The sequence below is a fragment of the Necator americanus genome, chromosome X (assembly GCF_031761385.1).
Source record: "Necator americanus strain Aroian chromosome X, whole genome shotgun sequence".
Classification (NCBI taxonomy): Eukaryota; Metazoa; Nematoda; class Chromadorea; order Rhabditida; family Ancylostomatidae; genus Necator; species Necator americanus.
In genome coordinates, this window is record NC_087376.1 from 15,980,013 (window position 1) to 16,001,658 (window position 21,646).

Here is a 21,646-nt window from a genome sequence, read left to right on the forward strand (position 1 = left end):
ACGCGGAAACTTCAGTATTTCCAAAGCCCTCACTTGAACGCATTAATCAGGAACTAATTCACCGGTCAGCCGATACTATGCAGCCATATGCAAACAGAAATCGATTGGGTACCGTTCAGGCGGCTGCCACCGTTATCGTCCTTGCTCTTGTCCTCTAGTGTTGTTCGCTTGTGAGTTACCAGCCGAAGAAAGTACCAGAGCGGATTAGATCGTGAAGCAAAAACTGATCTTAGATCAAAAGATCAAAAGTGCTGCGAATAACATGGGAACCATAGTGTCGCACACGATACGATCCGCCTTCTTGATTGCCCGCAATTAATTACAACTTTTTTTTTTACTATGCGCTGAAAAGCACTTGGGCGCATCATCAAGAGCAGTGGAAGTTACATCCAAGCTATTCACTGAGTGCGGGTTCAGGATACGAAGCCCGAAACATGCTTAAATAGGAGTAGGCAGCATCAGGAAACACAAAATCATGTCTTCTTCCGCAGATGCTATGCTCTCCGCCCTGGACGATCTCAACAGGTGCGACATCGACACACTATTACACTATCTGCTTCCCCGCCGCGACAGTCTCGAAAAAGCCTACCAAACGCTTCTGGAAAGGACTGCTCCTAATTCCAGCTGCGTATTCTGTACCGTGGGCGAGAGCGATGACAATCATCACTTCGGGAGATGTCCACGGTTCCCGGATTCAGTCTCCAAAACAGCACATGCGACAAAGATAAACCTGTTCCTCTTTTGCCTGAAAACGGCACACGATGATACATTTGGAATCAAGTGTGGAAATTGTATCCTAGATCACAATTTGCTGCTTTGCTCTTCCAGGAGACCGCAGCCAGAGTAAGCACACCTTGAGCTCAACGCCAGCCGTTATCAACAAGCTGTCAAACCACCATCAACAAGCCATCAACCTACCATCGAGAAGCAACTATCAAACTGTCACCGTCCACATATCACCTACGCCACGCGACTCGAAGACAGCCTAGCCATACGAAAGAAATGATTGATGAGAATAAGTGTATCGAAACTGTTATGTGATTTGTTCCTTTTCATTGTTGTCGCTCGCGCCAGTATCATCGATCCCGATGATCGTAAAAGGACGTGGTATGGAATGGGCCTTGCTGTTACGGTTATTTGGTGGCATAACTACTTGCATCTTGTCGATTCGGTGCAATAATTAATTTAACAGAAAGAGAAAGGTATAGATGAATGTGAACGAAGCAACGAGTGGGCAGAGCGTTGCCTGTCGCACTCTAGGACGATACAAGTAGTGCGAAAGTTCGACTTTCCTTGAATCTTGGCATAGAGATTGCAACTTGTCGACAGTCAATTTGGTAACAGCCAAGATTGTTAACAAAGTTTATTACGGCTAACGTTTTGGCGTCGTCGCCTTCGTCAGAACCTGGAAAGTCAGATCATTTGTGATATATCCTCTCAAATGCCTCATCCAGAACAAGTCATCATTCCCTAATCAAGATGCTACATCCAAAATCGAAGCAATAGAGTTCAAAACGTTGTGCTTACCTAGGTAGCCGCGTTACCGTGATATTAGCGGATCTCTGCGTGATAAAATCGCTCCGCTAATACTAATTAGGATATGCACATGACCCCGTAGATCAAAGCCCACAAAGGTCTTGATACAGAGCCAGCTCATTGGTCATGGCTATGCATTCTTCCTTTCTATTCATTTTTGGACTTTAAGCGTTAATCTGGGTTCTTCACTATCTTTCGAGCTCCAGTGTAGAAGAAGAACAAAGTTTTATCAAATTTCTAGATTCTTGGTTAAAGACCCCTTCTGCAGTCATCAGCACTAGCTGTTCATTTCCACTGTAGTTCGAAAGATCAGATATTCCATTTTCTATATTTTGACTAGATATAAGCGGTCTACTTACGCCCTAGTGTTGATGTCTTACATCACTCTTTGGATTAGTCTGCCTACAAGGGGCTATGTACTCCTCGTAGACGTTCTATTATTGAAACCGTTTTGGATGTTTTCATTTACCGTCCGACGTGGTGTTTGCAGTTGTGTTGTGCTATTAAGGATGTTATCGGGCTTCATGGATCCCAAACTTACCGATGTATGTTGTGTTCGATAACAATATTGGCAGCTTGGACTTTTGCAACCGTTGTTACGGCGGGTTTTTTACAAGCATTTTTAGAGACTTTTTTCGTTCGAAAACTTCTCAAACCTTTTGTCGGTCAGTCACAGTCCGATATGGGAACGACTGGTGATTTGATCTTTGAGGAAGATGCATTCTTGCATTTAATTCTGTCGCCTATCGACTACACTGAGATTATTAGCGTGGAACCGAGGCGTAAGTCCTATGTAAGTTTTTGATCTGTCTTCCTAATGTGTCCGGGGAAGTATTCATCTTCATAGTATTTACTTCCTGTTTCTTCACCAGGATATCTTTGACAAATTCATAGAAAAACTTTTAAAGGGTTGCCTCACTCCACACCGGATTACTTCTTTGATCCGGCTGAAATCATTTGATTTACTAGCGTTTTGATGTGGTCTAAACACTCCTGACAGCTTTCTGCTCTTCTGTACAGTGGTCTTAGTCTTAGTAGTTTCTGGACAATTTTTGACCTTTTTGTTGGCTTGTTGTCAAATCGCCTTGTGGTCGTTTCTGCCATTCCATCGTAGTTGCTTGGTACTGGTTTTATTCCGCAGGTCGCTATTTCTGCTGCGCCTTTAGGATTGCTCAAGGAATACATTTTTTGTACCTAGCAACTGATCATTTCCACGTGTTAAAGACCCGAGTATTGCCCAGAATTCGGAAAAGCGAAAGATGAAGCATCTTTTATTATTTTGGCGTATTGAGATATTTATTGACACTTTCTGCAATTTCTCAAACTCAGTAATCATTTCTCTCCGTTTGGTTTCTGATTTTACATTCTACATTATACATTACATTAAAGTTCTTCCTTTTTGCGAATATCAAGAGCCTCAATCGGTGACCTAGGTCACCCTTTTTGGGAAGTTCTGCCAGGGCGGATGAACAGGCATGTATAACACTTTTGAAATAGATTTTTTTGATGATGATCTTCATTTTGCCGAAATCAGTTAAACTGATTTGAGCTTAAAGTGAAAGACAAATGTGCCTTTGCGACTTAGCGTAGTCGTCGGGTCAGCTACAAAGTGTGGATAAGGTGTCTGGCGTTAATCAATCCGCTTGGGATGCGCCACCATATCCAATTCAGAATGGTTTGAGGTTTATGAACGTGTAACTAGTCCATACAATGACTTGCAGGGCTTGACCGATGTGTCAAGTCGGTGTTTTTATCCTCTCAGACAAGTCTGGTACCAATTCGTCGACCCCGGAGGGATGAAAGGCTTGGTTTACACCAGAGCGATTTCGAACCTCTGCAGACAGCGGAACCACTTACCGACTGCACTACACCTGACCCATGAGATATCTAACCTCAAATGCGAATATAGTTTCTGCGGTTTTTTTGCACCAAGTTGTGATGGTTCTACGTATGTGGTGGCGCATTTGATAAAATCTGGACACTTACTTAGCTTCTAGGATGCGTTTAAGACGGCTCAATGGTGGAGATTTATTGAGAAACATTGGAATGACCAACACATTGTCTGCATGAGCACAAAAAAAACTAGTGCGTACGCCTCGCTTTAGCACACACCATCAAGGGTACCTCAAGAATAGTGTTCGGGCTTCATGCCAAAACACCTTAGAAATGACAAAAAGGTCTGCATAAGCACTGATATGAGAAATGGAAAGTCTCAAGGAAATAACAGCACTCTTCAATATCTTTCTGATATAAGATGTGGATAAATTTCTGATTCTTTCTGATATATTATGCGGATAAATTTCCATTGCAACGATATGAATGTTAGCCTCAGCTGAAACTGTAAAAACATCTTACCATGGTAAGGAAAAGTCGATATTCGCGTTTGTATCGGATTCTGAATTGTAAAGATCCTCATCAAGAGCGCGAAAACGAGAAGGTCGAGCGAACTGAAAATTCCTTGCATATTTCCACGCTTGTGAACTGTCAAAAGCATTGTTCTATTAATTTTGATTAGCACTAACGAGTGGGCAGCTTCAGGAGTTAAAGGCATCACTCCAGGAAGAGGGTGCCTGCGATTCGTCGCAGGCGGGGAAATTGTTGCGCATTGCAACAGAAGCCGTCGTAAGAAACAGTGTTCAGAGGTCGTCCGTTTACGTTTACAGGGGGAGATGAACGGAATCACCTTCTTTCCCACAATCTACGACCCCCTACAAACATTAACCGGCTGAAACCCGTAGTTACCATTTTAAGTTTCAAGCCGTTGATAGTTGGGTATATGTAGTAGGGAAAAATGTAGTTGGGAGGAGGCACTCAGTGGCGCCCTTATTTCCCGACGCTCTAATTTACTTTTTCTCTCTCTCTCTTTCTTTTATCTTTAGTTTACACGTCATAGATCCTCTAAAACTAAGGCTTATGTTCTAGTGCCCCCTTTGATTTGATTATTTACTTCGAGAAATAAGGGCGCTACTGAGTGCTCCCGGCCCCCAACTACTATACATTTTACCCGACTCTATGTAGTCGAGGGGTGTCAGAGGTCTGGTGTACCTCTACAATGGATCCAAGTTATTTTGCAAGTCGCTTGAGGTTGCGTCAGCGCTGTTTGCAATGCAAATCCTACAGATACGCAAATTTTGAATTCTGAAGAAGAGAATTTGAATTTATTTTGTGGAGTAATTTTTGAAAAAAGTCCTGTTGACAACCTTCTGCTCTTTCGTAATTACGTCATAAGCTTGGAGGGATGTCCTCAAAAATGAAGACAAAGATCACAGAAGGAAAAATGGAAATCTGTCACTCACAAAAATCATATCACGAGACACTATTTGCAGACTACTAGAGGATTTTACGCACGCATCAGGGTCTGCTCTGCTTCGTATACCAGAAACAGGTGCACAGTTAAGTCAAAATGCCTTACAATCGTGTGCTTGGTTGCGCTTGAAGCGGCGCGATAGAGCTACTAATTGGAATCAGGACGGAATTCTCGCTAGCTTCACTCATCTCTGCAGTGCGGATGGAGCTAGCGAGGATCCAGCCTCGATCCCATTAGCTGGCTTCACCGCGCTGCTTCGAGCGCATCTCTTTGCAACTGCACCGAGCTTCAGGTGGTTTTAACACGACTATAACCCAAGATATAGTTTGCGTCACAGCGCCAACGCGAAACGTCTTACAATGCATGAAGAAAAAACCAGAGCAGAAACTGAAGGTTTAGGTTACTTGACGAGCCAACTCTGCACAAATACAATCGACGAAATGGAACCGAACAAACTGGGTTTCCTCGCATCTCTACTGCTTTAAGTTTCTTCGATGGAGGGCTCAATCACTAATCTACATAACGCCGTTTTCTCATTGGGAAATGCCTCTTGGCTCTTGGTACCTCTGATACTTGGATTTGTAGAAGGTGCTTTGTGTGTACGCTGTTGTTCTTGAACACTACTCCCCAAACCCTATTTACTAGTGAGAAGAAATCAACATCGGAAACTATTCCGGACACTGCCTTTGAAGGAAGGCGGACAAACACGAGAATGATCTCAGCGTCGAGAATGCATTGCGTTATCTAATGATAAGGGAAAAATTGAGAATTTGCCAGTTTTGAGCACACCTGTTACGTAGTTTGAAACGATCTGATTTGCAGCGTAACAGGGTACAGACAGCTGCGATTGGAATGTTATGTCTCCAACATCTGACAAGTGACTGTGACCTTGTGCAGGTAAGGCTGACTTCTGCACAAAAGTGAAGTGAGGGTTTCATAGCACAGAGTCCACTATAGATTGGATGAAATGTAAAATGCAACTCAAGCTTGCAAGCTTCTGACAAGAGTCTAGTGAAAGTGGACTACGGTTTGTTCTCTGTGTTGAACAAATCTCATACTTTATCCGTCTATAACGTGTGCGTCGAATTATCTCTGCAGAAGAATGTGTGAATGATCAACTCTCCGCGATTGCAGTTTCATTGCTCTTTTAGGAGTTCACAATATACGCTACTATCTTCTATCTGGTAAAAACGACATGATTTATAATAAATAAATAATTGTGAATGGTACTTTAAAACTCATTGGCGTGCAGGCTAGAAATGCAATGTTACCAGTGCAAATAATCAGGGAAGACAAAATGCTTCTAAATCAACATTAACGAGTCACAAAAACTTTTGTTCATCATAAAAGTGAAGGCTGACTGAATGCGATGAGGTGCTCAGTACGGAAATGGAGTATGAAAGTGCAGCAGCATGTACAACTACCAAAAAAAAAAGAAAACAGACGCGCTCTTATTCACTGGCACTGTGCGTATTAATAATGAAAAGTGGAAAACTCCATGAAGTCCAAGTATTGCTGGATAAAAGGGCGGAGAACGCATCTATTCAGAGCGAAACCTGCACAGTACGTACACATTTGGAGGAAAAAAAACATGTATCTTGCTGTCAGGTCTCCATCAAAGCACAGGACGAAGTGGATAAATGATAAAAATACTGTAATTTAGGTTCAGCTGGAATAGAGAAGTCCACAAGTTTTGCGAAAACTGAGCCCGCAATATTAATAAAGGAGTCCATGAACTCTTTGATAGTAGTATCGGGAGGCGTGATGACGGCTATTAGTGGGCCTGTCGTTCAAGAAAAATTGTAACTCTTTTCCAAATAACTATTAGATAGCGTAGACAAGGTCGTTAAATTTGTGGCACAAGTTGAAAGAAAAATCTAATCTTCTCACTATAGTGAAGTATTCGAAGAACAACTTCAGAAGGAATAGTAGAAGAAGTTACCAGTGAGGACAACAACAAAACATCAATAGGTCACTATCTTCCACATAAGGATCTATTAACCCCTCAGAAGGGAACAACAAGAATACGAATCGTTTTCGGTGCTCCTTCAGACACCAAGAACCGTCCTCTATTAAGTCAGGTTCTTCAAAAGGTCTTACGTTACTCCCGAGTTATGCGGCATGCTTCTATGCTTTCGAAGAGAACCTTGCGTTGTAACTTGAGATTTGGAAAGGGCTTTTTTGCAAATCCGCATCCATGAAGAAGATAGAGATGCAACCCTGTTTTTATGGGCGTGCGACGTGACCTTACTTCCAGTGCGTAGCAGCCTTATATGTTTGTGGTTCAATAGAGTTCCATTTGGATTGAAGTCTTCTCTCTTCTTTCTGGGGGAGCAATAAGATTCTACCTGCGAAACTCATTGTGTGACAAAAGTCTTGCGGAACATAGTAAATGATTTTAACTGATATGGAAATTAAATTGTGCAGGTTTTTATCAAACAGTAAATACCCAGAAGAAATTGTCCAAGCGGAAAAGTGTGCAAAAATTAGCAGTCAGAAGATATTGGTGTTCTCTGGCATTCAGAGGAGGTGTTTCTTCACATTTCTTGCAAAGTTTCATGGACAGCAGAAACCACCAACCATAACCCAGGAAATCGCATTTATATATGACCTTTTGTGGTTAATCCCTTCATGATTTTGGATAAACAATTTCTGCTATGTTTATTTATGGTTTATGTGTTTAAACGTTTATGGCAACAAGATCAATTATGGGAGCAAAACCTATCGCAACAACTTCAAGAGTAATGAGAAAAATTACTGCTGGCAGTTTGCGGATTTCAAAGAGAAGCTCCCGCTTTATACTAACATCGCCGTCAAAATATTTCGTCTCATACGCAAATGCAAGAAAAGCTACTTGCGCATACATAGCATCCCAGAAGGTGCAATTCTTCTCATGGTGAAATCCAAGTTGTCATCAATAAAAACCAAAACAGCCATTTCAAAACTAGAAATGAATGTGCCCAGTATGGCCGGGAGATGAGTCTTATCACCTTTTAAGGGCGATATCAACATCGGTGCAAGAAATCGAAAAGTCGTATTTTCTCAGACTCCCAAATTGCGCTGAGGTGGGACAAAAGATGCCGGACAAAAATAGATTAAGACAGCTAGCATAACCGCACAACCGAACTTCAAGAAATTGCTCCAACGATAAATGATTAGCTGGCAGACGTCACCCTTGGATATATCTCCAGCAAAGCAAAATCAGCTGATGCAACCACGAAGGTGCTTTACGAAGGAGGAAGTATTACACCATGACTAGTGAACAATGCTAATTTTTTTTTGCAAGAGCCAATTGAAAAAAGGGATACACGGCTCATTTAATAAATGGCAGTGAATGCAGCAATGAAGTCGATGACATCATTGCGTTCAACTTAGTCAATAATTGCGCTTTCCAATCATTTCCATGGAATCGTCATAGTTCCTCTATAAAAGCTCAGAACACCATGACATAGGCACTGTGGTTTTTACGACGAGTGGTATGGTGCTTGGCTGCGACTAAGAAACAATTTGTAGGAAAGTACTTCCCTAACTGAGCGGAGATACACGTGAGATACTCGTGTGGGTGCGTGACTACCGTCCGGGACATGAGAAATGGAGACCCGTGGACGAGCCATGTACGACGTGCTAACGAAGAGGACGACTTGTGGAGAAGACACGCGAACCAGGTGCGTGGAGAAAAGCAGCGGAGAGTTAGCTGCGAGAAGACAAAAGCTTCCAACGTGCTATTCAACCTAGAAAACCTCTCAATACAGGGAAATTACATATAGTAGCGCAATTTTAGGATCTTACGATCTCAGGGAGGAGACCGACAGTACCATGGTATGGCAAGGACGATCGCCGACGCTAAGGACAATGTGGATGATCGAGCATCAACCATCGTGCCGCCGACAGCGACTCGACCTGCTCGAAAACGCCGACCGCCCAGTCAACTGCAAGCAGATCCGAAGATGAAGACGCACGCGATGCGTTCATCTTAGGGGAAGGTGTCGGAGCTGTAGACATGTTAACTATTTTTTAACTGTTTGGTGCATTTGTATGGTTTGGGTCATAAAAAGGGAGCTTGCGCTCCAATAAACCAAAAACTGCTCGGCCCACGGGCACAACAACTGGCGATCAAGGACCAAGAAGAAAAAAGACTCGGGAAAAGTCCGAACGAGCATCAAGAAGTAAAGCCTGCCAGTGGTAGTAATGTTTCTACAAGAGATTTCGTGAAAATTCTTCTGCTTTATTTGCATTATGCAAAAATTGCTGACTGAATAAGCAGAAAGAGCGGCAGTGTTAACAACCTTTGCAAAAGTCAGTTTGAAGGCCTCATTTTAGAGATGAGTTTCGGAACCACCGCTCATGAAGTCGAAAGAACCTCTTGGTCGAATCGTCTCTATAACTTTTGATGTTATGTCCCATACTTCTGTTCTCGATAGGCTTCATGATGGGTCACCATTTTTTACGTACTACAGCGCGTGTTGGGAACACCTAGTCCGTGACATAATAACAATAATAATAACTTAACATAATGAGGTAATAATAACAACACTAATAACGTAACATAATCGGAAGTTGGCTGCCTATAAACGGGGATATGTCCAAGATTCTGTACATCATCCTTTCACTAAGGACAAATTGGCCACTATCAGGGACATCCGTACAGTTGGAAAAAAGCCAGAAAACGACTCTCTCATCTCATTCTTTCTAGTATAGCCACTCATACAGAATGAAAAACCAGTTATAATGAACAAAATTGAGGAAACAAATTGGACGCTTAATAATTGAATCGGAGTAATATAATATAGTAAATATAAATAAATACAGTACTATATGGATATTAATGTAAGGTGCTGCAAGTAAAATAAATAAATAAATAAAGTAATAAAGACGTCAGTGATAGCTCACTGTAAGGATTAGAAGTGAGTCAGTACATATATGCACATATAAATTGAAAAGATGAGGAAACTCTCAAAGTGTATTCGACGACACAATTCTTCTTTTGACAGTGATAACAAACGGTCGAGAGTTGAATCCCGACCGGAATCATTACTTTTGCAAAATGAAAAAAAAACAGCTGAGAACGACAGATAAAAACTTTAAAATCATTTTCACCTTATTTCCTATCATTTACATACAATTTTATTTATCGACAATGAAAACGAACGGTTGAGAGTTCGATTTGCCGAAAATTTTCCATTTTCCAAAATGGAAAAAAACAAGTAATGCCGATGCAGAAACCATTCTAAAAGAATTTTCTCACTAGTTTCTGCTTCCTGCACACAATTTCACTCATTTACAATTATTACAAAAGGTGAATGTTTTTCCAAGTAATTTTTCTTCCGGTTTCGCGAAAATCTTGATTTTTGCGAAACCGGAAGAAAAATTACTTGGAAAAACAATTCACCGGCAATTTTGCTAAAATTGTATTGAGAGCATTGTTCACCGCACACGGGTGTCATTTATATGTCATTTCAGTGATTAGCTCAAGCTCTGATTGTAAAGTACTGCTTGACTGGCCGGATTTTGTTAGGCTGAAGTAAGCATGAATAACGGACTAAAGAAAAAAAGGGAAGAGGGCAATTGTGTCGGTCCTCAGGAAAGGAGACCCTCAACCGCAAATTAAGATCTCTGTACGCGTTCTGGTTCTGTCAAAAATCACATGAGAAAAATTGTGGAAAAATTTAGAATTTAGACTTCTCAACTAGGTTTACAAAAACCAAGGAAAGTTAGAAGCACCAAACTTTGTGCTAATATAGACAAACTCTCTCTCTCTCTGCAATTCTGCGGAAGCTTTATTGCACGGAATTTACTTTGAGCGTCGTTGTTCAGCAACTCGTAGAGCCTACTTTGTACTAATTTTATCGCTAATACTGACTGTAAATGTCTTTTTTTTAGTGAGGAAAAGCATTGAAACCGTTTTCTGGGTGATAATAAGAAAATTCGTTATTGTCGAATGAAAAATGTACTCTTTAAACTCCTAAACTCTAAATTCAAAAGTCACACATCTGGGTGGGATTGATTCCTGTCCGTTGTAATAAAAACAGCGAAACTTCTTGCGCCCTCGACTGGTTGTGATTCACTTTTCCTAGGGCACCTTAGCAGTCAATAGAAAGTTACTTCTGGTTAGTTTAATCTCTTGTATGTAAAACAACAATACAAAAATTAGATTTGATGGGTATGACAGCAATTTAAACTCTTAGGAGGATCAAAGTTTTTGTTTAGTCACGTTCCTTTAAAACTATTTGTTTTCCATTTCATTACCTTCACAACTTTTATTATTTATAATCCACTTTATTTACTTAATTATTCAATGGGTTGCCCTCAAATTGACAGCTGACTGTGAAGACCAGGTAATTATGCGTTTTGATTCCTTCTCTCGAACTCAACATTTTTCATTTTCTTGTCGAAATTTTCATCGACAACTCATTCTAAAGCAAGGCTCTCGGGCTTAGTTCAGAACGCATTGAATAATTTAGACTCTTTTTTGCCTTCGTAGCTCATGGCTGCTCAATTATCCTAATCCCAATGTCCTTCATTCGTTTAGTATTCTCCCAAACAAGTCCGGGACGGAAAGATGTGAAACCACACCAGCAAAAAAGAATACTTTTTTTTTTAAGAATACCACTTTTTTAAAGAAAGCATTTCTAAAGAGCACTTCATGCCATCTATATTTCTAACACTTTGTATTCCTTAATATGTGTTTATTTAAAATCGGCTGCCCCTTCGCCTTCTTCTCCTTGTTCTCTTCATTTTTTCTTCTCTTCTGACAAGCTTTACGACCCTCCTGCTCCGACATCCCTCTAACTACTTCCCTCTTGAGAAATTCCCAACGCCACTATCCAACTTTCTTCAACGACCCAAGCATCGCGCAATAAATTGAAGAAGACGTAGATCAAGTCGAAGCCGATTTCATACAGACAAAAGATAAAGTGAACCCTTCGAGAAAAACTCGAACTGGAACCTACCCCCACAGCCTTTCTATCTGAAATGCCGAGAATATCGCAGAAGCGCGGTGTCTTAAAAGTTCTGCAAGCCACGCAACGTGCGAAAACGAAAACACATTACGAAAAAAAAGCATGCATTCTGCGATGACTTCTCTGATAAGGTAGGAACAAATTCCGCTGAAAAAACGCGCATCACGGCACATTGATAGTTTATATTCGTCCCACTTTTTTCAGTGACTTTTTTCTTCGTGATTTGTCTCATATTTTTAATGTGCTGTTTTGCAAATTTGTGTCCGTGTGTGAAGGTCAACTTGGCCAAGTTGGAGGAATAGATGCGATCGTCTGCAAAGACTGTGGTAAGGAAAAGGCACAAAGGTAGGGTTCTTTGAGATCAGTAGATCTAGGTTTAGTAGGAACAGGGGAGAGCTAGAGTGCATGTACTGAGAAGCGACTCGTTTTGAAAGAGAAATCCCGACGTTTTGACAAAGGACACAGTCCGGAATGTTTTTTTTTTCTTCAGTGGATAGAAGCAGGAGTGCAAAAGAGCTTGGAATCACTGGCAGAACAAAGCAGAAATAGAACGCCACTTCATGATTCTTGAAAAGTTTTGAATAGTTGCAAAAAGCTATTGAATGTTGCTGGGGGCAAGGACGAGCAACGACACAAATATGAAGGTTGAAATACGGCAGGATTTGTAGCATGAAGCAAGGTTTTCAGTCAAAACCTCAACAACTGTTTAATGTGGAGTAAAGTTACGAATGGAAAAGAAAGAACTTGTAGAAGAGAAAATAAAGATTAATGTTGGGACGGTCATTTTCATCGAAACGCCGAATCCAAACTAATAGTAGTGGTAAACAGCGTACGAAGAGGTTGCAATGATAAGGTCAAACGTCTGAAATACTATCTAGGTTGAAAACATTAGCAAACATCCTGCAGATATTAATATGCCAGAATGTATCCACCAAACTCATCCCACATTTGAGAACTATTACAGAAGCTATTTCTCAAATATACACATCCCACATGTCATGTTTGCCTCCCATACTTCTTAAAGCTTGAGGACGTTCAATCTCATTATTCTAGGGCATATGACAGCCGTGACAGTCGTAACTGACAGCTCTGTTCACTGGATCCTTCTCCTGAAGCACACCAATTCGATAATTCCAATGATTCATTCAAAGCACGTCCCCAACAAGACAAATACGAATAATTACGAACAGCCGTGCTTTAACTCGTGGCGGCAACCCTCTTTCTACATCCCATCTTACAGCTCGAGGACGAGCTTACTGAAGGAATGGAGATGTCGGGATGCAGTCGCAAACAACAGACATACATCACGTGTTGCTAGGAGCAGTCCGCCAACGAGAATATAGTCTCGCCTTCTCGGCCATGCCACCCGGCTGGCCTCTTTTTCCCCTTCCCTACTTTTGATATGTTATATATCTAATAATAAATATTTATTACATACATTTGAACTCCCCGTACACATCGAGAATGAGAAGTGCCCCCTATAAATTGATTCTTTTTAGCCCAAGGTATATGAGAGCGCAGCTTATCTCTGGTACGTCACTGTTGTAATGCGAATTGATCGACGTTACCACTGAGTGATTTCCTTCTACGAGTGAAAGTCAGGCAACCGCTTACATCAACAATTTCAAGCGAATATGCCAGAAAGTAAATCAGACGTTTTGAACCTTTTCATGGCCGTGACAACTTCACTCTACATTGTACGCCTCCGTACGTCCACTCTCCTCCGCGTTGCAATCATTGCCAGATCCTTTCTCTTGAAATTGAAAATATACTCTCACGCACGCAATTAAATGTTTTGACTTCTACAGATTTCCTTCTTTTTATTGTCATACCGTGATTTCAGGAATGCCAACATACATGTACACAACTGCTCAAATAATGACTGCTCACACGATTAAGAGTAAGACCGTCTTTGTCTTCATCAGAATAATGGTGATGAACATATCATTCCATATTAACAATGGAAATGAAGAGAATGGAAGAGTTTTGCACAATAATTTTAATGACAGTTTCAAATTGTAGCGCCATAGGGAGAACATAAGAGACTGAACCAGATTTGAATGGCAGTCGAAATTTTTTTTTCAAATGCTGGCTTGCGAACAAGAACGCTGCTAAGCTTTACCACCACAAATCACTTCTGATGGAGAAGCACCGCTGATAACAACAGTCCTTTTGATTTAGCGTCAAAAATTATTGGAAGGTGATCCATACATTAGAATTTTTAACTCTTACTGTCGCTACTGCGATGAATCACAACGCTTCAGGCTGAATTCTGATCTTGGCTTATGATAAGCCTGCTGTCATCTTTATAATGTGTGTACTTTTATCGTTATCGGGTTTGATGATTTCCTACTTTCTTTTGTTCTTCTCTGTGCAGCAATAAGTGTTAGTGTTGGAAGCCTCTAAATGCTTACTCATCATGACGAGTGAAGCAAAAGCACGCAAACAGAGAGTTTGACGGTCCGGCGTTAGGTGGACTTGGGACATATTCATGTGTATGAATATAAATATGCATGTGCACATACTTACGAATAAATATATACCGCTTACGCTTCTCTCCGCAACTGGATTGCCATTTTCATAGGTTCATCCAGTTTTTCTAAAGGTTTTCCTAGGACCTAAAAGTTTTCCTGGGGCATAAAGGTGCGTCTTCTTTACAGATCGGAAATGTCGTAGCAATTACTCGAAAGTGTCAAAACAATTGCTTCAGCGTCGACTACTTGGAGAAAGACCACCAAAGACAGCAAAACCACGAAACTGAGTTGCAAGAGATTTGATAGAGATAATCTACTTGATAAATGTTGAAAAACACACTTAGGCTGACGACAGAAAAAGAAAAAAATAAAAAAGGATTAATTGAGACGTAAATTTCACAAATGTCGGAAGAGAGATCTTTGAAATATCATTCACATGAGGAACGTCCACAATTTGAAAAAGGAAATCTTCATGATATTTTGGCGCTTTTGTGCGAGGTTATGAAGAGCGTCCTCAAATCGTGAGCAGAATTCCTTATGATATCCTTATGTCTATGTGGTAAGTTTATGTGCTGTTATGAAGTGGTTAGAAACAGCAGCAGCAAAGACAATTACTACTGAAAGTCATTATTATTTCTTCTTTATTATTGTTTGTTTTTTTATTTAAAGGGTGCTGCGGAATGCACAGCGAAAGAGTAGAATTCGGGTAGCAGAAACAAGCATGGTTCCGCTCATCTTCCCCTAATCGTCGTCAAAAAAAAAACGTCGTGGGAACCGCCTTAGTTCCTACGAGATAAGTTAGAATGTGCTTTTATGTACACGTTCCGGTCCCTTCAGGAGCTTATCCATTTGTCTCACTTTGAGTACGCTGGTGGAAAGACATAATTGATCTTCGACAGCATTTGGATGCGGCGCGAGGATGGGGCGTTGTCATCATCGCATTGGCGCGTTGTCATAATGAAGTCATCGCAAAAAAAATGGAACCTTCCACGCAGTTTTTACGACGATTAGGGGAAGATGAGCGGAACCACGTTAGGTTCCTCTCTCTACCACCCGAACTCCACGTTTTTGCTGTGGAATCCACAGCACGTCAAAATATACGGACTCTTCAAAGGCACACCTCGAAATTGATGGTGTTGGAACTTATCTGAGAAAAGTTATGGTTAAATGTGTACATCACGTTTATGAGAGTATTCACACCCAATTCTCCCTACTTGTCCAGCAAAACGGCGTGGGAAACGACCTTAGTGTCCGGGTTTATCGCGTTACAACGCAAAATCCCGTACATGCATCGCGAGTGAGCGGACGAAAGTCAGTGGAGTCCCCTGCAGCCTATTTAAGCAAAATGAATGGATAGGATGCGGAAGAAATCAGCGCTTGCACAGGGATGATGAGTTGTAAAGCGCTCCATAAGAAAACTGAACACGTAAGCCGTTTCGCAATTCGTTTTTCAGCACGAATGGGAGAAAGATAAGCACGCTCATATTTGTCATCTATACGCCTCAACCTACTTTTTCGTGGAGAGATCTCAACAACGTCAATTCGCGGTATGTTGCCTTTAACCTGTCTTCTGCATTTTCACATCTTGCTAACACTATTTCCATATTTTCAAAGCGGTCTGTAGCCTGCGTGTGGTTCCATCTTTCCATACCACACCCAAGGGACAAATGTTAGAGTTGTAATGTTACAGTAATTGTTTTGTGTAGCTCATATGCTGCGTTGTAGTTGAGATCCTCTGTAAGCCAAAAAAATATATGTCGTAGTAGCTCAGCTGACCCCAGACTCCATGTCGCTGTCGAAGACTTCCTCGCCTGCTCGAATTGATGGTGCGTCCGAAAGTCCGGTAGATTTGTTGGACTCACTCAAATTTCCAGAGTAATCTATGATGCTTGCACGTCGTTGCATCCCTCCATATCCTTGAATGAATGTTCCTTAGTATGAAATATGTATACTTTCCACCCCTAAATCCGTACCTCTACTTTCGCCTTCAAGAACAGCTTTTTTAAATCCATTGCAAAATTCGTCTTTATCTATCTTTCCAGACCCATCAGTGTCCAACTGTGCAAATATAAATTCGATATCCTAAAGATTATTGGTACACAGAATCAAGGCGGAGAGTAAAAGTGACGTACTTTTTGATCGAGTTGAGGACAGATGTGATGAAGATCTTGTTCAGTCAAATATCCTTTACCTTGTGCATCGCATAGGCTGAATAGACGCTCCACTTCGGAAGTCATTATGTAAGAGGTGCTCCAAAGCAAATAGGTTCTTTCTTGCCGCTATGTTCTGAGGTGCAGTGGTAATTTAGTCGGTAGCAGTCATCAATTCTGTGAAGAGGGAGGAAAGGCTTGTTCATGGCTGTTAGGTTCTCATGTAATTGTCTACATCAACAACAAAAATAGGTTGTAGAACTTAGGTAACAATTAAAGCAAGATAGAACTGGACACTTTTCTGTATTTCTTACAGATTACATCGCAGATGTGTAGAAAAATAATACCCTCACTCTTAGTTCATTTTAGGCAGTGGGATTCTTGGTGCATTTCTGAAGTGTCTCTTTCTTGCTGTTGTGTGAGAGCGAAAAACAAACACAAACCGTTGCAACGAATCTTGAAAAATGGTTAAGACAAAATGAATTGAAACAGCGACAATTATGTCGCGTTTCTGGCTTTTTGCCTTGAAAAGGTATTTAAACGGTATATTTTTTATCTTCGCAAGTAGGTCTGGTATCAGTCCATCAATCACGGACGGACGAAAAGCTTAATGGGCACTTGCACGATATCGAACTATCCACCGCACAGTCGCGGCCGAACCGAAATTGTGTGTGTGTGTGTTTGTGTGTGTGTGTGTGTAAATTGTGGAAAACTGAGAAATTGTGATGTGTGACTCTTTACTAGCCAATTTATGACCATATTTTTCGCAAGTTTTACTAATTTAATGTATTTAAAAATAACAATTACGTCTTTAAATTTGTTGCGAGCAAACCATGTTATGATGTTCAAGAGCTCAACTGGAATACCACAAAACATCAAATGTGAAAGTTTGTTTTACGTTTAGTACTCGCATTAGATTAAATCCTGGCCTACAATCTTTTTGAGTGTTTTTGCCTTTTTAAGCATTTGCAAGAAAAGTTCTTTTGTTTCGTACTTTTTCTATGCGGATTATGTTTGCTTCTTCGTTCCAAGAGAGTTCATGTTCTATTTTTTTGCTCGGAATCACAAGGAGTTCAGTACTCTTCCTTTTTCCTTTCTTGTGAAAAAATTTACGCAGACTAAAGATACAACGAATTTTCCCTTCTAACTCTTTTTTCGTCATGTTTAAGGTGAAATCCTGAACATAATTACAGTTTTGTCAAAAAAAATAGTGAGGTCGGGGTAAAGCGGATCCCACGACATCAAATGAGCGTATTCAAGTCGGAAAGCTGGCGCACTACTTCAACAAAGTTTCACTTTGTTGAAGTAGTGCGCCAGCAGCAGAAAGCAGAGAAATAGGGTAGGACAAGTCCTAAAACGTCAGATTGTGCGCCCACGCTGGAAGGTACCAAGATGAGTAGCACAGATTCTTCAGTGTCAGATAGATGCGCCAATGCCAAAAGGTAGAAATATCGCAGCACCCTGAGGTCTAGAAAGATGTAGTGGAGGAAGATGTACTACATCTTTCTAGACTTCAGATTGGTGCATCTGCGCTGGAAAACAGTAGAATTGGGTGGCATGTGTCCTATGGCATCACTTAGGTATGTTGGCCCCAGAAGGCAGCAGAACGTATCCCAAGGCAACATGTAGATGCGCCAGTACTACAAGCACACACACACAAAAACACACTCAACATCGACTCTATGCCTACATTTCAAGCACCAACTTAGCGACTTCACTGAATGCTCACATTGGATCGGAGATGCCTCGCATGCACCGCTGACTGATTGGTCACGAGAGCGAATAAATTCAAATTTCTCATTCGGATCAAAAGAGCCATCCGAGATATTGTGCGAGCCCCCGCGTTATGGAGAGACCAGTCTGAACATCCGGCTAAAGCCGGACTTCAGACTTTTGGTGGTGTTCGCGTTACCCGCATTCTCTGATCGATAAAAATTAATAGTAGTGGCAATTCTGTAAAATTAGAATTGTGTTATTCTAACAATGCTTTCTCCTTTTTTTCTAGAGTTAGACAAAAAATTTCATAGTTTTCTTTCAAAACGCGCCATTTCTACATCTGGAGAACATCCAAACTTCAGCTTCAAACACTCCTTCGATATCAGTATGACGCAGACACAATTTGAAAACATTATCGTATGGGTTTTGGATGTGTTTTCTTCCGGTTTTCCTCAACAAAGATCACGGAAGGATCTAACATAAAATGATGTGACGTTATCTTTATCAGTACAATGACATGACACCATTGTACTGATAAAGGTAACGTTCCTCGTCAATTTTTGCAAACTGTTGGCCACTATTTAAGCAGCCGGTTTTCATTCATGTTTCCACTTTCTGAGGAAGGCATGTTACCAACCCGAGGCAAACGTGCAAGGAAAGAGACGCTCGGAGGAGTCATCGAGGTGAAAAGCAACATACGCAGTGGTCACAGACATGAAACGGCTGCAACGTCACATTTACCTTTTGCAACATCCGCACGAAGTTACTGCGTGATACACCAAGGAACACCAATTCCACACCACTGGACCCGCCGCACTCCTTTTTATAGCTAGTTGACGCCGGCGCACCAATCCGACCCTGTGGACCCGTCGCACCCTATATTATAGCTGTGTGGCGCCGGCGAACCCATTCGAAACCCTGGGACCCGTCGCACCCTTTCATAGCTTTCTTTCGTCGGTGCACAAACCCGACGCCGGTGGACCCGTCGCACCCACCTTTTCGAATTTCGTAACTGACACACACACGTGACAGAATAAGCCCGTTATTATATAGCACGATCATGATCATGATATTCGCCCTTGCGCTTCATTTTAGGGTTTTTTAGTTCGAAGTAAAAAGCCTACAACGATTTTCGAGCGAACTCTGACTTCAAAAGCGGCATCGTCGTGTTTCTGTGTTCCGTGAGCTCCTAAAAATGTCAACTCTAGAAGTCTTTTCTTGCCGTTCACATGCTCTTTGATGCGAACATGTAGCGGTGGTGCCGTTCAAAGGCAGCATACCAAAAAAACCTGAGGTGGTGTGGATTTGAAGTGGAGTATCCGTATACGGGGTCGTAGATTATGGAGAACGGGGTGGTTCCGCTCATCTCTCCCTGCATCACTGCAAACAGCCGCTTCCAGAATGATGTTTTGTACGACGCCATCCATTGCAACGCTCCACCAGTTGCGCCGCCTCCGCCCTGCAATTCGTCGAAAATCAATGCGGACTGCCCCGATAGGCAGTAAGGGACGCTACGCGTGCAAGGGTGGCGAGCTGCAGTAGAAGGCATTGTACAAAACAGCATTAAGGGGCCGGCTGCTTGCAGTGATTCAGGGAGAGATGAGCGGAACCACCCGGTGGTTCCGGGTATCACTGCCTTGAATCACTCCATAATCACTCATCTCCATAATCTACGACCTCGTATACGGATACTCCACCTGAAATCCGTACCACCCCAGGTTCGTGATATGCTGCCTTTAACCAGCATACTCGTCGCCACAGCTTGTTCCAGAGATCAGGTACATTGCAATGGATCTCAAGCAGTCTCTCCTGATCTACATGTGGGATAAATAATAAATTTGGTGATGTGCAGATGTGTCGTACAAGAGATTACTAGTTAATTCGACTCCCACGTTCAAATTGTTCGGTGCTATTTCCACAACCGAAACTGAGCTATGTAAGTCTGCTCTCCTCAGACAGATGGCAGTGCTCATTTCATCGAAGATATAAGGAAAGCAGAGAGGTATCTTCTCTGTTGTGGGAGTTTCCAGCTGCTCTGCTCGTACACTTTTGTTATCGTCTTGTTTCAGACGTTCGGATTTCATTACCATTAAAAACAACAATTTCGCTAGCTAAAGTTAACGATTCCTTTCTCTCCTCAGCTCCAATACAGACGGTTTTTCCCGTGCGGAACATTTTGCTAATCACAGCCTTCTTCATTTGAAATGGATGAACAAAAAGAAAGTTAACCAAGATGTTCTTGTTACTGGGCTTACAATGCTATTTCGTTTCGTACGTACCGTTCGAGATGGACGTTTAAGAAAGGATGCCAACTGCCCTCGGGTTTTTCCCTAGTGAGTTTAATGTGTTCGTTCTGTCGGTTCTACAAGTCACAACATTTGTCAATCTCCGCTTGGGTGGAGCAGATGACAAAGCAATCGACGTACCAAAATTAGTACAAAGGACGTAGTCCTAGAACAGGTGATTCAATTTTGGCCATGAAGGAAATAGCTAAGATGGAGGTCAATCTTTGCCTTTGCAAAGAGTCTTTGCAGTTGAGGTACGCGTTGAGAAGAACTATCAATTGCGAATTTGGAAATCCGTATAAATTGATTGTTCTTGTATTTTTTTCAGCAGTTCGAGCATAGACTGTATCAGTGTATAAGTAATTAGACACATTCGTATACAGTGCTTCGACGTCGAATGACTTCATAACACAGTCTCTTGCTGGGTGGTCTAGGATCATACGGGTGTTTGAAAATGGGCAGGTATGTGGCTCAACACTTGCGCAAATATTGTTTATGAACCACCCTACCTCACCCGTAAGACCTCCTACACTACTAATTATTGGTAACACTTTGAATGTAGCAGAGTCAGTGGAGACCAGATCGCTGTTGAACTGGAGTTTGTGCGTCATGACAAGGAGATAGAGCACTGGATAGGTTGGCAGGTCAATCTGAATGCGAATAATGGAAGAGGGAGGAAACTCAGGGATCTTGCTATCCTTATTCTTGTCGTCGGTTAAAAAGCGGCACTTCTTCAAGAACTCACTGACGGAGGACAAACGATATAGTGAGAATATATCTTGCAAGCGTTTTCTGCTATTGCAATATCCAGCTGGTGTGGTATGACCACAAGCTCTACATCGTTATCACTTGCGGATAACATCATTTGTTTAGAGTTAATCAACTTTCGAGCTTTCTTAATGTTTTGCTTTTGTGCACGAGAAATCTTAGACTTAGTTCTGTTCTTACGAAGTCGAGCTACCGTTTTATAGACGTCGTTTGCAAAGTGACGGAATTTCGCATCTACAACTTGGTTAGTGAAGAATACCAGGAACACCCGACTCCGTGCTCTCCTCTTCAACACCACCGTACTTCCTGCTTTATTATGCTTCGGAAACCTGGGCATTTCACAAGCAGGAGGAAAACGCGGTGAGCGTCATTGAGCGCGTAATTGAGAGAGTGGTGCTAGGAGTATCCCGTTTCATGCAAGTGAGGGACGGGATTCAAAGTCTCTATTACG

The 21,646-nt window shown here is 41.7% G+C and overlaps 4 protein-coding genes across 6 annotated transcripts in view; 2 read left to right on the top strand and 2 right to left on the bottom strand.

The window, feature by feature from the left end:
• The window catches only part of RB195_023439 (uncharacterized protein), a gene marked incomplete at both ends in the record, with an annotated part of 31,494 nt that extends 14,981 nt beyond the window's left edge, over positions 1–16,513 (bottom strand). Inside the window, 4 exons of one of the 2 annotated variants that reach the window (XM_064210878.1) lie at positions 3,892–3,983; positions 16,053–16,192; positions 16,250–16,358; positions 16,409–16,513. In XM_064210878.1, the coding sequence (XP_064066757.1) occupies positions 3,892–3,983; positions 16,053–16,192; positions 16,250–16,358; positions 16,409–16,513 (446 nt within the window). Of the gene's footprint in view, positions 1–3,891; positions 3,984–15,608; positions 15,840–16,052; positions 16,193–16,249; positions 16,359–16,408 lie in introns of those variants that run through there. The other variant, XM_064210876.1, reaches the window with a different exon arrangement.
• On the bottom strand, positions 1,257–4,087 carry RB195_023441 (uncharacterized protein; the record flags this gene model as incomplete). The annotated part of the gene is made up of 3 exons (XM_064210880.1): positions 1,257–1,405; positions 3,892–3,983; positions 4,059–4,087. The coding sequence occupies 3 exons, from the start codon at positions 4,085–4,087 to the stop codon at positions 1,257–1,259; spliced, it is 270 nt and encodes an 89-aa protein (XP_064066760.1).
• RB195_023442 (uncharacterized protein) lies at positions 8,428–8,820 on the top strand (the record flags this gene model as incomplete). 2 transcript variants are annotated; one of them, XM_064210882.1, is made up of 2 exons in its annotated part: positions 8,428–8,508; positions 8,641–8,820. In XM_064210882.1, 2 exons carry the CDS (start codon positions 8,428–8,430, stop codon positions 8,818–8,820), a joined length of 261 nt encoding a protein of 86 aa, XP_064066761.1. The 2 variants fall into 2 exon arrangements, with proteins under 2 accessions (XP_064066761.1, XP_064066762.1); XM_064210881.1 differs by having other exon boundaries at positions 8,435–8,508; positions 8,625–8,820.
• Positions 11,905–12,886, top strand: RB195_023443 (uncharacterized protein; the record flags this gene model as incomplete). Its single annotated transcript, XM_064210883.1, has 3 exons — positions 11,905–11,933; positions 12,007–12,147; positions 12,856–12,886. The coding sequence occupies 3 exons, from the start codon at positions 11,905–11,907 to the stop codon at positions 12,884–12,886; spliced, it is 201 nt and encodes a 66-aa protein (XP_064066763.1).
• Positions 16,514–21,646: the final 5,133 nt, after the last annotated feature.